Raw genomic sequence first — 15,459 nt, 5'->3', positions numbered from 1 at the left:
CAGGATGATTGAACATGTAGTTGTCAGCCTTATACATTCAAAAACACTATTGCATGTTGAGCAAAGCTCTGAATTTAGAGATTGGTCTCACTGAGGTTTTGAGACATTGTTGACAGCTGTTTCAGTTTTTAATCCGAAACAGAAACCGTTTTATTACCAAGTAGGTTTGCACAATCAAATGTGTCTTGGTGTTTTGATGCATAACCAAAAATGCATTGCAAAAGTCAAGAGACATGATATAAATGGAAAAATGTACAATAGAAAACATAAGAAATAAGTTTCAGACTTGATTCAAATATAAGTTTCATATAAAAGTATGACGTATTATACAATTTAGAAAAGTATAAATGTCAAACATTTGAACATAATACATGAAATAAAATAAAGCGATTCTGTCAATATAAGCCTAATTTATTCATCTGTTTACTTGTCATTTGAACCAGAGCCATCTCATTTGATCATTTCGGTGACCTACGGTGAGCGGTTTTACTGCGCGTCTGTTCGGCGCACTCTACTGGTCACGTGTGCTGTGAGTCTCCACCCGATTGGCTACACCGGCGCATGCGCTCAAGTTATTGTTCCGTAGCGTTTTAGCCTGCTCACCAGAGATTGCGGGAAGACGGACCGTAGTAGGGTGTTCATTCAGAGGATTCTCGAAATTTCTCCCCGTCAGCTTTTCCGAAGAACACATATCCCGATAAAACGGCGTTGTTTGTGCTAACGTCGTTTGAAACGGAGCAAAAACGAGCAGAGAAGAGCTCTCTTTTATCGGCGGTCTTATCTGTGAGCGGCAGGCACCCGGACGCACGCTGATGGCGGTCACTATTGAGGATCTCTATCGGAGCTACGGGGTCCTTGCTGATGCTAAGGACGACCTGAGTCAGGTAAATTAGGCGACCGTGTTTATTTTACAACATATAACGGCCCCTTATCCCCCGTCCGCAGTCGTTAACTTTGTTGTGAGCTACGTAACATTGTTGTGAGCCTGCTAGGCTAACTTCTAGCATGCTAACGCAGTGTCCGTGCTAATGTTAAGGGCCTCTCCATAGCGACCCTTGGTGGTACAAACTCTGTTACAATCACTTTTAACTCCTTCAAACGGTGATTTTCCTACGAACAAACACATTTTCATCAACGGTCAACCGATTTAAGGACAACTCAATTAAACTAATGTTGACTAAAATTCACCGCATTACTTCTCATTCAAGATAATGTTTCACTGGACGTTGTTGGGAACTTTTTGACGCATATGGGTTTAAAAGATCAAATCTTTAGTTTACGTTTAAATGTATGGCACACAGTTTACAGTTGAGTGACCAATCACGTTTTTAGCCAGTTCTGCAAGTTTGGTTACTCCCTGTTCAACACAGGCACAGCAGGTTTAATTTTTTATTTTGGGACTAACCCGAATCTGAAAACAACCCAGTCCACATGCAATTTACATTTAAACGCACCGCCTCCATTTCCCTTTTGAGATTAAATAACGTTAGGTGTAGTGTTAGAGGACCTACAAAAACTGGTCAAAGTCAATGCTGCAGAGCCATAGCATGGTAGGTCTCGGGTGAATGCATTTCTCCTTTTTTAAAACCCAATTTGTAGTCACCCAGTTATTTCCTCAGACTTAAGAAAGCTTTCCCAGAATCACGTGGAACATCGTACAATTGTTTTCACAGACTAAAATTACGTCCCCATTTCTACCCTCACGCAGACTGCTTCATAGCGGTCCCACCTCATGGTAGTACACATACACAGAGCTGAACTGTAACAACCATGTACACTCAATGTCCCATGAAACCCACTGTTTAACAGGTTCAGCTGTATGTCGTTCCAGTGAACCGTGGACCAAAGTCGCTTTCGATCTTGAACCTACAGCATATTATAATGTGAGCTTAAGTATAAATTTGTAATGTGGTTTATTGATGTACCTTTTCTTCTGCAGCACAAGGATGCCTACCAAGTAATCTTGGATGGCGTGAAGAGTGGCCCGAAGGAGAAGCGCCTGGCGGCACAGTTTATCCCCAAGTTCTTCAGCAGCTTTCCGGAACTGGCCGACTCGGCCATTAATGCCCAGCTTGATCTTTGTGAAGACGAGGATGTGTCGGTGAGCATTGAAGGACACAGCTGTGTATGGGAATCTGATGAACTTGCAGTTCTAATCGCAGGCTCGATGTGTTGGTTGATTTGGGGTTTCCTCCTACATTTCTAAACATGACAACAAAAACTCAATCCCCTCTGTGTGTCTTTGTCCAGATCCGACGGCAGGCCATCAAGGAGCTTCCGAGGTTTGCAACTGGCGAGAACATCCTCAGAGTTGCAGATATTCTCACCCAGCTCCTTCAGACAGGTATTTGAATGCTTTAAGCTAAACATTTAAGAAACTTCAGTATCCTTTTTGGTATTCTATTTGTTTTTTTACAAACGACCTCACTGGCCGTACAGCCATGTCGTCTACTTGCACTGCTAATATCATAATCTGTTCTCCAGTCTGTATAATAACTTGGATATCAGATTTTCTTGTCAGTCTTAACAGTATATTGTTCTCTGGATTATGCAAATGTTAGAAATCTGTATTTGTTTGTGCTCTCAGATGATACACCAGAGTTCAACCAAGTGACTGGAGCACTTGTTTCTATCTTCAAGATAGACGCTAAGGGTAAGCGCTGCGTCCCCCTGCTGAGCAAAAATACCACTCTTGTATATTTGTCAATAATTCAACTCGGTTCAGAGCTGTTCTGAAAGAGGACCCTGTGAAAAATGAATGTATAAGTGACTGTCCACGGTCCATTCTTTCAAACATGTAACGTAAACGTCTTTTATCGCTCAGGTACTCTCGGGGGCCTCTTCTCTCAGATCCTGCAAGGAGAGGACATAGTGCGGGAAAGGGCCATCAAGTTTCTGTCGACCAAACTGAAGACCCTGCCAGAGGACGTCATGACGAAGGAGATGGAGGATTATGTCTTTGCAGAGACAAAGAAGGTGAGCATATAGAGTGTACTATTGATCTATGGTCACAGATGCGTGCTTTATTTCTGAATAAGTCTAAATGTAACAATGGTACTACATCACACCTTATGATGGACTGGAATCAGTTAGGGCTGGACTATATGTATAATATTATGATTGACTGACTTAAAGGCCATGGGGTTGGTTACCATTTTAATAATGTTGTAGTTCAAACAATGACAGACGAGTGCATGTTGATTAAGTGTTTCCTGTCTCCTCCGTAGGTCCTGGAGGATGTGACTGGAGAGGAGTTTGTGCTGTTGATGCGTGTGGTGTCGGGCCTGCGGGTGCTGCAGACGGTGAGCGGGCGGCAGCAGCTGGTGGAGCTGGTGGTGGAGCAGGCTTTCCTGGAGCAGGCCCTCAACCCGGCCGACCCGGACACTGTTGACCGCCTGCTGCAGTGCACACGTCAAGCCCTGCCCCTCTTCTCTGTGAGTGCAACCAATGCATGAAACACATGACTAATCAAAATAACTGATGATTCATTTTCTGTTGATTGAATAATCAATTGATCGACCAGTCGTTGCTGCACACAGTGCATATTGTCTGTTTTTACATGTATTCGTCGAAGCATTGATGTTATTTATGGCAGGTTTACTGCAGTTAAAGTATGAATTAATCATAGTTTTCTCTTGTCTTGTAGAAAAATGTCCATTCCACGCTTTTTGTAACCTACTTCTGTGAACACGTCCTGCCCAACCTCAGTGCTCTGACAAGTCCTGTGGCTGAGCTGGACATTCAGTTGGAGGTGAGTTCTTTATGTATTTACTGATCTTACCACATCGTACGTCGCATCTAAAAGTATTTATAAATTCCCTTGGTTCTTAAGTGATATTAACTATTGAGTGTTGTTCACATCTGCAGCTTAAATCGGTTCACTTTTATAATTTTGTTCAATTGTGGGTGAATTCACCAGCTATGCGCAGAGTTTTATACTCTAGTTTTATAAACTATAACGACTTTTTTAATTCTACCAATGTGATTATCGCCTCTTGACCGGCCCGTTCTCCATGCCTTATACTTGCCACGGCTCATGGGTAGTGTAGTGTTTAGACCCGTCTGCTGTGCCAAAACGAAACAAAGTTAAAATGATTAAAACTGGAGGTCATAGCATAAACCTATATGGTTGTTAAACTATCCAGGAGAATCTTTTGTTTATGTGTTAAATAACAGCAAGATGAATATGGCCACCGGTGTGAGGTCGATGCTCAGAGTGTCTGACATTTGGTGAGCGGTTGTAGTAGTAAACAAAGTCAGCGTGGCAGCCACCTGTCAGAGGTGTCAGCCAACTGCATGTTGTTAATGGGTCATTAGTCTGCACCACGCAACACTGTTTTCTCATTAGCAATGCGCATTACACTGTGTGAGGGGATCTGCTAAGCTGTGTGTGTGTGTGTGTGTAGGTGCTGAAGCTGCTGGCTGAGATGAGTCCGTTCTGTGGAGACATGGAAAAGCTGGAGCCCAACCTCAACATGCTGTTTACCAAGCTGCTGGTGAGAACCGATTGCCCTGTTGTTTTTGGAGCTGGAGGAATACAAGTGGAAACGCACTTAAAAATCAAAGTACACATCGGCAGTTTGAGATTCTACTGCTCTTTTTTTAGCTTTTCCTGCTTTACATTCGTGTCGTTGTGCATCCTCTCACTGTGGGACAACTGAGGATTCATTTTCTGGCGAGGGATCATTTAATAGCAGTTGGTGGGACATTCAAGAACTTGACTTACTCACTTTACTTAGTCAGATTGTCCCATCTGGTCTCTGTATTTGAACCAACAACCTTCCCTTTTAAAAGCCTACAGTTTAACAACTACTGCTGTCAGAGTTGTTGATATTAACTATACAATACAAAGGCGTTATTGTAATCAACTTGAGCTTAAAACAATGATCCTAATGATTTATTGTAGAGGTAGTTTTAATGCAGGGTCCACAGTAGTAATGGATAATAATGTTCAAATATATATTTGTAGAACAATAAACTATCCCTTTGTTCCAGTAAACCCTGTAATTGTCCAAGCTGAAATGGCAATAAATTAAAGCTAACAACAATGTTCTGCTCATGTTTTCCCTGTTTATGTAGGAGTTCATGCCTCTGCCACCAGAAGAAGCGGAGAACGGCGATAACCCGGCAAGCGAGGAGCCCAAACTGCAGTTCAGCTACGTGGAGTGTCTGCTCTTCGGCTTCCACCAGCTGGGCAAGAAGCTGCCGGACTTCCTCATCGACAAAGTGGATGCCGAGCGCCTCAAAGACTTCAAGATCAGGTGAGGGTGTGGCACACAAAGAATCCCGTGGAGTGAAATTTGTAACATAGATGAGCACGTCGGGTGTGTTTGATGGCTTAGCTCACCGTGGTCATTTTATCCTAAAACGGACACTTTTCAGACGGTAGTGAATGTGCTTTGTGTTTCAACAGGTTACAGTATTTTGCCAGAGGCCTGCAGGTTTATATCAGACAGCTGCGAGTAGCACTACAAGGAAAGTCCGGAGATGCTCTGAAGACGGACGAGGTAACGACTGCTGTCAACAATAAATGCAAACTGAGCCGTGTCCGTTGTCTTGAGTTCTGCTGTGAAGTGTACATCACAGACTAACCCGTCTTCTCTGCGTCATCAGAATAAGATCAAAGTGGTGGCCCTCAAGATCACAAACAACATCAACGTCCTCATCAAGGTGAGGTGTTTTCATGCTGTACTTTGTGCCGTCATTACGCTAAGCAGCAAGATGTTAAAACATTAATTAATCACACCATGTATGGATCTAGAGAAGCAGAAACACCTCAAATAATAATGTGATCCACTGCAACAACATAGACGTAAACAGAACCTTTCTGACACTGTCGGCAATGATTGAGAAATGTACAACTTCTCCAGTGGAGTTATTTATTTAAAGGACTGTTTCATAGGATTGCTTTACAATGTACAGGGTTTCTACTTTTTCTGGTAACTTATGTGCATCAGACGAATACAATATAAACTCTGCATTGCAACCAATAGTTCTATTTTAATGTTTCTTTCCAGGATCTCTTCCACAACCCTCCATCATTCAAGAGCACAGTCAGTCTGTCCTGGAAACCCGTCCAGAGGTCCGAGGCAGTAGCGTAAGTCTGCTCCCACTGATTCAGCCATCGGAAGCTACACACGCACAGCGTCTGTGTGTCCTTGCTGCCCTATTGGGTCCTCACCTACTTTTCTCTTTATCTGTGCAGGCCCAAGCGCCCGTCCGGTGAGGAGATGGGCTCTGCCGACGGCATAAAAAAACAGGTCTCTCCTCAGCCCCGGAGGGACGCGCGGCAGATCTACAATCCACCCAGCGGCAAGTTCAGCGCGACCATCGGCAATTTCACTTATGGTGAGGAGCGCTGTGGCGCTTTTATCTTTTAAAACACTGTTGTGCAGCCGTTGCATCTTTTTTTAATATACTGCACATTGGGGTGTTTTTGATAGAGCTACGGTTACTATCTGTGTCAGTGAGGATTTCTTTTGGTCTGAAAAGTCTGTGGATTACTCCTTAGTGGAGGACGTCGGCTTCAGTCCGCTTGGATTCACAGCCGTTCAATGTATTCAAATCAAAATGTTCAACTTACACCTGCTGAGTAATCCACTTCTTTATTGTAAATCTGTATGATCTATATTAAGGCAGTTTTTCTCATTTTATAAGAACAAGACAAACAACAACAAGCTCTCAAATGGGAAAACTTTGCCACGAGCTAAATCCGGCAATATATTCAACTGCATTGATGTATATGTCGGCCACTGCGTATCAATCAATTGCCGTGTAGAAATGCCAAAGATAAGTCATATTTCCATGCTGATCCGTGTTTTTTTTGTTTTGTTTTTACTCCAGAGCAGCGCGGCGGCTTCAGGGGCGGCCGAGGACGAGGCTTCGGAGGCAGAGGCAACAGGAGCCGAGGCCGAATCTACTGAGAAACTCGCACAAACGCACGCATACAGTACATGTTGCTCATTGAACTGCATCACATCAGGATCTTTTCCGCACCAAGACGGACTATTTGTCACCTACGTTTTTTTTTTCCAACTGGTCTCCACGTCTTTTTCACTTTCCGACTCGCACATCCAGTTTTTTGTGTTTTTGTTTTTGGGGCTGGGGGGAGGGTTTGGTTTCCTGTCTTCAGAATATCAGACAACGGGCTCAGTCATTACAACAATTACTCCCATAATCCTCTTGGCCACGGCGATGGTTAGCGTAAATCTAGATGTTTTTCCCCCCATCATTTTTAATATTATCCTGTGTATTTTTGTGGAACAAAAGACTGCCATGTTGTAACTGATAAATATTTTTGTCGGATTGTTGTAGGAAGAGATGAAGATCCTCTTGTTGGGAACATGTTGGTGATTGCGTTTCTTTCTACCTTTTTATTTAATCTTTTTTTATTAGAACTTAAGTTGAATTGGCTAACTATGCGACTTTGTATGAATCAATGATGTCGTTTCATTGGATTTTTATCATAAACTTGTATGGAAGTATGAACCGTTTGTCCTTCAACTTTTCTGTAGAAGTTTGCAGTAGTTGAGCTGAAGGCTCTCAATAATTGAACAAGCTATAAATAGTTGCTGTGTTTAGAACACACACTTTATTTTACACACACACTGGTGGTGGAGGCTCTGGTAATGTGCCCATTTTCCAACACACAACCGTATGCTATAGTTCATTCATTAATGCAAAGTTACGCCAAAGTCCTAATCTTGATTATTATTCTGAAACAACTGTAATTCTGATGAAGTGAATGAACGTAAAGCTCTATCAAGATCCACCTTAAAAATGGTCCGAGGGAGTTGATGCGAAGACGGCAGCTCTAAAAGTTTCACATAAAAGCACAAACGGAAGATAAAACGGCTAAAGGTTGAGTTTGTATGCATTATTCTGGATGTGAGCGATGTTAAACGTGTTGTGTTTCTTACTCACACAATCTTTACTTTGGTCTTAGCTCAGAATCCAAGTTTGAACTAAACTAAACATACCTATTCAAATCCTAATTTAACCTGTTTTTGTCCAGTAGCCTTGAGTCTTAGCTAAACCTTATCTAAATATAAGACTCTGCTCTAAAGACAGAGCGTATTCCCAAAATGTACCCAGAAATGGAAAAAGGAGGATCATGTCCGCGCAAACTCAATGTTCTGAATCGACTGTGGAAGTGTTTTACAGGGGCAACTGTGAAGCGTTTTAACGTTAAAAACAAACTATATGAAAGTGAAAATCATATTTAAAAACATCAGCTGCAGCATTATATAAAGCAAATACAAAAAGCTGCAGAATAAGTTACATTTCTGAATGTAATTAAGGAAGTGCATGAAGATCAAACACAAATTCGTTTTATCGTCCTTTACTTGCAGAAGGACGTTTAACATGCAGCATTTGTTGGATAGACATTGTTCTTAAAGTCCACAATACACATTTAGGTGTTTATTTCACTACACGATGTCTAATTGCATCTGTAGATTTTTCCGAAATCCCCCAAATGAGCATTCGATAAGGCTTCATTTCCCAATAGAAAAATACTGGAATTCACAACACTTTAGAAAACTTCATATAAAAAATAATTGTCTTTATGTAAGTAATCAACTATGGAGATCTCATGGAGATGCCTATTGGTAAAAACGTTGCACCCTCTTCACCTGTAGTTTCTTCCCTTACATACAAACAAATTCCAATACAACAAACATGTCTCAGTATGTATCATTTCATGTACAATTTAAAAAATAAAATGAATCCATTATATGAATTGATTAGAAATAAAGGTGGTGGTTGCTTTACAACACTGTTGAGCAATACTGCACATTTTGATTGCAGAAGATATAAAAACAAAAGCTTGTCCGTCCATGAACTGTCTCTTGTCTTTGCAGAGTCTCCCCTCTAGAGGGCGATCCAGTCCAGGGTTTTCCTCGCAGAGCAACCAGATCTATTTTTATCCCCAACCCAACGAGTCACTTAACGCTTTCATGATGTCTTTTTGTCTCTTTGTATTTCTGCTCGGGTTAGGGCGCATGGAGGAACACTGCGATCCCGGCGAGCGATGCAGAGAAGAGGAAGAGAGAGAAAATATCCTCACATCACATCCCCTCCTTTTCATGACCCTGAACATTTAGTGATAAGGGGCCTTGTCTATTTTTTGGTCAAGTGCTGTGATCGGTCACTGCTGAAATGAAACACGGCTGCAACAGAGATAACGCTTTCAAAATGTACCACCAGTTGGTTGCTTTTGATGCAATATGTGTTCCCTAATTTGATCTCTCATCGTGACTGATTTGCAGGCTGGTCGTTTAAGTTCAAGTTCTCATTTCAGGACAGTAGGGAGCGGTATGTGACCAGGATTAAACCATCTCCTCATTGATCGTGACCAGGTATTTCCCAAACCCGCCAGCCAGCCAACCAAAGATGCCTGGCACACGCGTTTGCGCGCGCTCACACAGACACACACACACACACACACACACACACACACACACACACACACACACACACACACACACACACACACACACACACACGGCGGAGCTGAAAATAACCAACACAGGGTTTGCCCAGAATGCATCCAAGGAGAACTTTGCTTGACAAAAACTTTCTTGACAAATTCATTCCATACAATTGAGAGCAGCATTTTTGATTGAAACGGATGATTGTTGTTTGTCTTTCACGAGACTACGGTGCGTAACGTGTGAGTTTATTAGTGTTATGTTACCAGTATGTCCAGACTTCGACGTCTTGAAAATAGTTATGGAGTTTAATAACATTCATTCTATGAGGGAAGAAAGCTTTGTTGCTCCACACAGAGGTCGAGGCAGTTACACACCATCTGAGTTCTGCATCCAGCATTATCAGCTGGTTGTGTCCAGGCATTGAATTATCGAGCGAGGTATGGGTGCAGATAACAACCCGGAGTTTACGCATACATCTAAATCTGTTGAGAAAAGGGTACTTGTTCTTCTATCTTCTATTTTGTATGTATATAAACGCACCATCCGCCCCCTCATGTACAATGCTGGGAATAGTAACAGCACTGTGAGGCTGGGCTAAATATAGCAGCCAGTGAGTGTTAACATGTCAACTTCAGCAGGAGTGCAGGGAAGCGGCTGCGGCACATGTGACCGCTGTGGATGTACACAGTGTCTCTACAAACACCAACCAGCCCTTCCCTCTGCTGCTGTTTATTATATGCATATATACCAAGTTTTATTAAAAAAAATACGCAGTTCCTCCTGTCGCACGAGAAAAACACAAATGTCCCAACATACATGGAAACGATGCCAACAGAGACGTATGATAGTGCTTCAATCAAGCAAAATGACAAATATGTGTAGCCTACTCTCCGCCTCTCAAAGACAGAAATGATCAGAATTACCTCTTTTTTATTTTATTTATACCGGCTTTGAAGTGAGATATTGAGGACTTTTGCTCCGTTAGATCCCCGAAATCATCATTAACCTCTGCCGATAGAGCCGCATCAGCTCCTGTTATATATTTACACGATTCCGTTGATGAAGGACGGGTTTGAAATTCAGCTCTTCTAAATCTCAGAGAGGATGAGGGTGGATGATGGATTTTGGGAGGGGGGGGGGGGGGGGTAGTAGTTTATTTTTATCACGGCCGCCTTTCAGAAATAGTAGGCAGTCTAAAAAAAACAGACCTCATGAGTTCTTCTCAGTCGAACACGCTTGTGCAGCAAACCGTGCATTTATTTGTGATGGAAGGAGACTTTAACCCCCCCCCCCCCCCCCCCCCCCCCCCCTCAGCACCACCACCACTCCCCCCCTCAAACTATGTTACGTAATCTAACATGTGAATGTCAAGAGACAGAACGAGTCGTGGAGAGAGAGAGAGAGAGAGAGAGAGAGGTGTGGAGAGGAGAGGAGAGGAGAGGAGGGGGTGTTATTTGGTCTATGCATAGAGCTCCCAAAACTCATACCCAGGGAACACAGTGTACTCTTGTGCCCCCTCCCCCCTCCTCCCTCCACGCACGAGCACTTACACGCACACAAGTTCAAGTTGGTGATTCCAACTGAGAAAAAGAAAAAAACCCAAACAACCTGGAATACCGGCAGCAGATAGCGCACCGACAGAACAGGTGGCTTCCCGCATTCCCACATTCATCCCATTCACAGACTCTGCGGGACGAGATTTGTATGAATGAGTGAGTGGGAAGGTGATGGATGAATGAATGAATGACTGCACGAAATGAGTGAATGAAGAGCAGCAGCTCGGGGCCGCGCATCTCCCCTGTCCCTCTCAATGGGTTTTCTTTTTCTTTGTTTTTTTTTCTCTCCTGCAGAGGGAAGTAGGCTACGGCTGCACGGACAATAACCAGGCATGGAGAGCAAACACACACACACACACACACGTTAAGGGGGGGGGGGGGGTGATGGGGGGGGGGAGACATGCGCGCGCAGTGCGTACATGTGACAAAGCCGTTCATAAATATTCAGCGGCTCGATTCATGCGGATTCTTCTCTTGAGGTGGTTTATTGTGTGCAGCAGAGCTCCCAACCAAGCATGTGATGCTGAGGATGGTTGGTGTTGGGTGTAGGAGGGGTTTGTAAGTAGTGGTGGTGTGTGTATTTGAGTGTGTGGTGCAGAGTGGAGTGGGGAGGGGAGGGGGTGGGGTTTCTATAAATAGCACTATAGCTCTGCTTCCATTGACATCATTTAGGCCGGAGAGATGGAAAAATAAATAGGGGGAGGGAGGAGAGGGCGCAGGGTTCCTTAATCTGGGCTTGAAATTCAAACAAAACCTGGCCAGCCATCCCTCTGTACACACTCTCAACAATAACGGTCCCACAGTAGTAAACCTGGCAATGGTTCTACACTTTAAATCTATATTTTCAAGCTTCTCTTTGATTTAGATTTAGTTTGAGTGTTATTTTGTTCTATCATATGAAGCTAAACCTGAAAACAAATATGACTGAAAAACTACTTTTAACATGTTTAAGACACTTCCCTTCTGTAATTTAACTTTAAAAGGTATTTTAGATTTTTTTAAGTATGTTTTTTAATATAATCTATTTTTTGTAACCTTTTCTTTATATATTTTTGACTTCTTTCTTTTAACGGAACATTTAAACCAAACAGTAGAGGGATTTAAGTTACCACAGTTTATTAAGACGGTTTTGAGGAAACAAAAATCGCACATGAAACCAAATAAAATATACAAAGAGACATTACAATCCTGATATACCTTTCTCTGGGGATTTCTTTTTTCAGTCATAATGGTTCAATATGTATAACATAACTTGGCAAAGGATCCCTTCTATTCGGTGTGTATGCTTGCCCTCATCCACAGGGGCCAATAGTAAACATCAGACCAAAACACCCACTGTTTCCTAGAAAGACGAAGCCTACGAGTCGGAATGGAAAGCCACAAGGCAGATGGGAGGGGGACATCAAACAAATTAAAAGGACCTGTGTGTATACAACACACACATACACACAGGCAGAGATCCAAGTGGAAAAAAGGGAGGGGGAGGGGCAACATACACCCAAGGCAAATGTTTTGAAGGTATTATTATTGTATTGCCGTGTTGTCTTCTAAAGAGGACAAGGCGGAGGGTTGAAGCTCAATAGGCCGTATAGAGGGAGTGACATTTTCATTTTGTTATCAAGACCAACATTTCCGCTCAAACAGGCTGTCTGACTCGTGTGTTTATGTTATTATGGAGGAGGAACGGAGGACAGCACACTGTTTTTCCATGGTCTTAGTCACACCCTGGATCTCTCTCTCTCTCTCTCTCTCTCTCTCGCTCTCTCGCTCTAACTCTGTCATCAGCTTTGGCACTGACCCCTGAATGCTGCGTGACTTCCATGGCTGCTGATGACGTCTTCTATGATACATTTCTCCCCATGTGGGTCCCCCGCCTGCTACTGCTATCACACATCTCTTGAGTCCCACAGAGCTTGTACCTGTAACAGCACAAGTCATTGTTTTCTCATTTATTGTGAATCCCTTATAGATTCTTCTGAGAAAACTCGTCTTTCCCCTTAATTCACAGAGGTTCAGAGGTCAGCGGCAGCTCCAGAGTCGCCTTGAAAGGCTCCCCAGCAGGCCAGACATTTGCTTGAACCCAGGATGGACACCCACCGGTTCAACCTGCCACCTTTTGTTCGCGACAACCTGAGCAGGTTAGTGGTACGTTCATGTATTTGGGCGTTATCCGAGCATCTTTCCTCTCTGTTGGTGATCGCACACTCCACTTCCTCCTCCCAAACAGCACTCACACCCTTTTTTTTTTTGTCAGTGTGTTTGGTACGCAATTGTCACAGCAAAAACCTGAAAGGCGCTGTGGTAAATGGCTACCAGACGTGAGATGGAACATCCTACGACATTTGAAATGTGTTTCTCAATTGAAGAGGATGAATCATAAGGCCTAATTCAGTCCTAGAAGTATTTTTGTCACGGTCTCTCTGCTCGCCTCACTCCCTCCCTCCCTGCATGTGTCTCCTTCTCCCTTCTTCTCTCTTGTCTTCTACTTCTCTCCACCAGACATCACACATAAAGACAGTTTCTTTCTGCACTCCTGGAAAAAAAAACACAAATGGCAACCCAGTAACTTAAGTAGGTTGGGCAACTTTTGAAAAACAGGTGGGAAAAGTTCCAAACCAGTAGCCAACATTTGTATATGACGTTTGTGTGTTTCATAGCATGCATCAATGATGATGTGTCTCGGAGATAGGGTAGTTATTTTTCAAATCAACAGGTCTCTTAGCTATATTAGACTTAAAAGAGAAAGTATTGATGTTGCTCATACATTTTGTATGTAAAGATAACAGGCTATTACTCTACAAAACGGTGTTTCTTTATTGTAGAAACTGGCTACAGACAGGAGAATAATAAGGGTTCTTTCTTTCTCTACAGCTTCAGATTCTTCATTGAAAACACATTGGCAACATATTATTAGCACTTGGTAAGGGCTAATAATATTCATCAGAACAGTGTAAACACTTAAATACAGGGATGTATATGAGTAAACTATAAATCTCCAGATAGAGTCATAATTTCTGAAAAAAACATTTATTTGCATTCTCACCTACACTTTATTCTTTTATAGAATTCAGTTTTGTGTCCTGGTGGATACTGAAACACTGAGGGCACTGAGTCTTTCAACCACTTGCACAGTTGCTTCTCTACTTCAATCACCAATAAAATCAATGTTGTTGTAGAAGTATAAAAGTTAGAGTGAATGGATAACTACACAGCCACCCCCCACCCCCTTTATCCATTTGTTCTGTTTACCCCAAAGATCATGATTGTAAATCATTTGCCACAACGAGATTTTCTGATAACCCAAAGGGGTTTTAAAATGCTTGTTTCGCTTAAGAAGAAGGGAAATAAGGAGTACCTTCAGTTTTTTTTACCTTTCAAAAATGTACCTTATTTGGAGATGAACGGTCTTAGTGTTGTGTACAGTTTCTATATTGTCTCCCATAGCTTGTGAATAAGAAATATTAATTGCAGCTTTGTAGTGATTCCGGGGAGTGTATTGCCATTTCACCTCTTCAGACTATTATCAATTATCAGTCACGATATGTTCCCGGGATGCAGACGAGTCAGAGGCCTGTCAAAATAATAACCGTAAGAATAATTTATGGGGGCCACTCCTCTGAGTTTTCAAAAAGCTGCTTTACAACAACATTGGGTAAGTTACATAAAGCGGGGACAAAAAAAATGTAGAGTTTAACAGTAAAATCTTGATTGTTTTCAGCTTGTATTGACATTTCAGCACCATGGATAGCTCCCACACGTGAACCCTGAGACCCAACAGTGAACTCTTCCTCTAAATCCTAGTACAACTCCCCATGTATTATATTCCTTGACATTAAAACCACCTCCCTGTGAATTCAACCTCTACCGAGTGAGACCTGGACAGAATCATTCTGGAGGCTTTGTCAAGTCTTGTGAGGCTTACCATGTAGATCATTTAACCAATATGTTTTTTGGGATGGTCATTACGGGTCTGCTGAAGAAAAAAAAATCTGAAGAACGCAGCATCCCAAGAACCTGTAGAACTACACCTTCTGTCTCTCTGCTCCCTGTTTCTCTGCTCCTGTGGCTCTAAGAGTTGCAGGTTAGATGGGGAAAAGGTTTTCAACATGGTCAGCTGAGGATATTTTTAGATTGGATAAGCCAGAGAGAGACAACCCCTTTGACCTGTTCACTAAAGCTAATACTTTAAAAATCTTTATTTTAATCAATGTTTGATTTATTCAAGCCTTAGTTTTTCATAGTGCGTTTATAAATTGAATTTGTATCGTTCCCAGTGGGAACCACATTGAGCACCGGGTCTTTCGGCTTCAGATATCGATGTCTCTGGACCAGCTCTCCACCTCAGTCGGCATGGAAATGGTGGTGGTGCGTGGAAGAGGGGGGGTGGATAAAACACGATGTCCCCCCCACTCCTCACCCATACCCACCCACACACCCCCCTTCACCCCAAACACTCATAAGCCCCACCC

The 15,459-nt window shown here is 42.6% G+C and overlaps 1 protein-coding gene across 1 annotated transcript; it reads left to right on the top strand.

Annotated features, from left to right (window-relative positions):
• The first annotated feature begins 593 nt into the window (after nucleotides 1–593).
• On the top strand, nucleotides 594–7,488 carry api5 (apoptosis inhibitor 5). Its single transcript, XM_079162259.1, has 14 exons — nucleotides 594–884; nucleotides 1,940–2,101; nucleotides 2,251–2,344; nucleotides 2,588–2,653; nucleotides 2,825–2,976; nucleotides 3,228–3,434; nucleotides 3,647–3,751; nucleotides 4,407–4,496; nucleotides 5,080–5,261; nucleotides 5,414–5,507; nucleotides 5,614–5,670; nucleotides 6,018–6,097; nucleotides 6,206–6,348; nucleotides 6,844–7,488. Exons 1-14 carry the CDS (start codon nucleotides 813–815, stop codon nucleotides 6,921–6,923), a joined length of 1,584 nt encoding a protein of 527 aa, XP_079018385.1. The 5' UTR covers nucleotides 594–812; the 3' UTR covers nucleotides 6,924–7,488.
• Nucleotides 7,489–15,459: the final 7,971 nt, after the last annotated feature.

The sequence above is a fragment of the Pholis gunnellus genome (genome assembly GCF_910591455.1).
Source record: "Pholis gunnellus genome assembly, chromosome: 7".
NCBI classification, from domain to species: domain Eukaryota; kingdom Metazoa; phylum Chordata; class Actinopteri; order Perciformes; family Pholidae; genus Pholis; species Pholis gunnellus.
The sequence above is the reverse complement of the archived record's forward strand: the minus strand, read 5'-3'. Positions and strand labels throughout refer to the sequence as shown.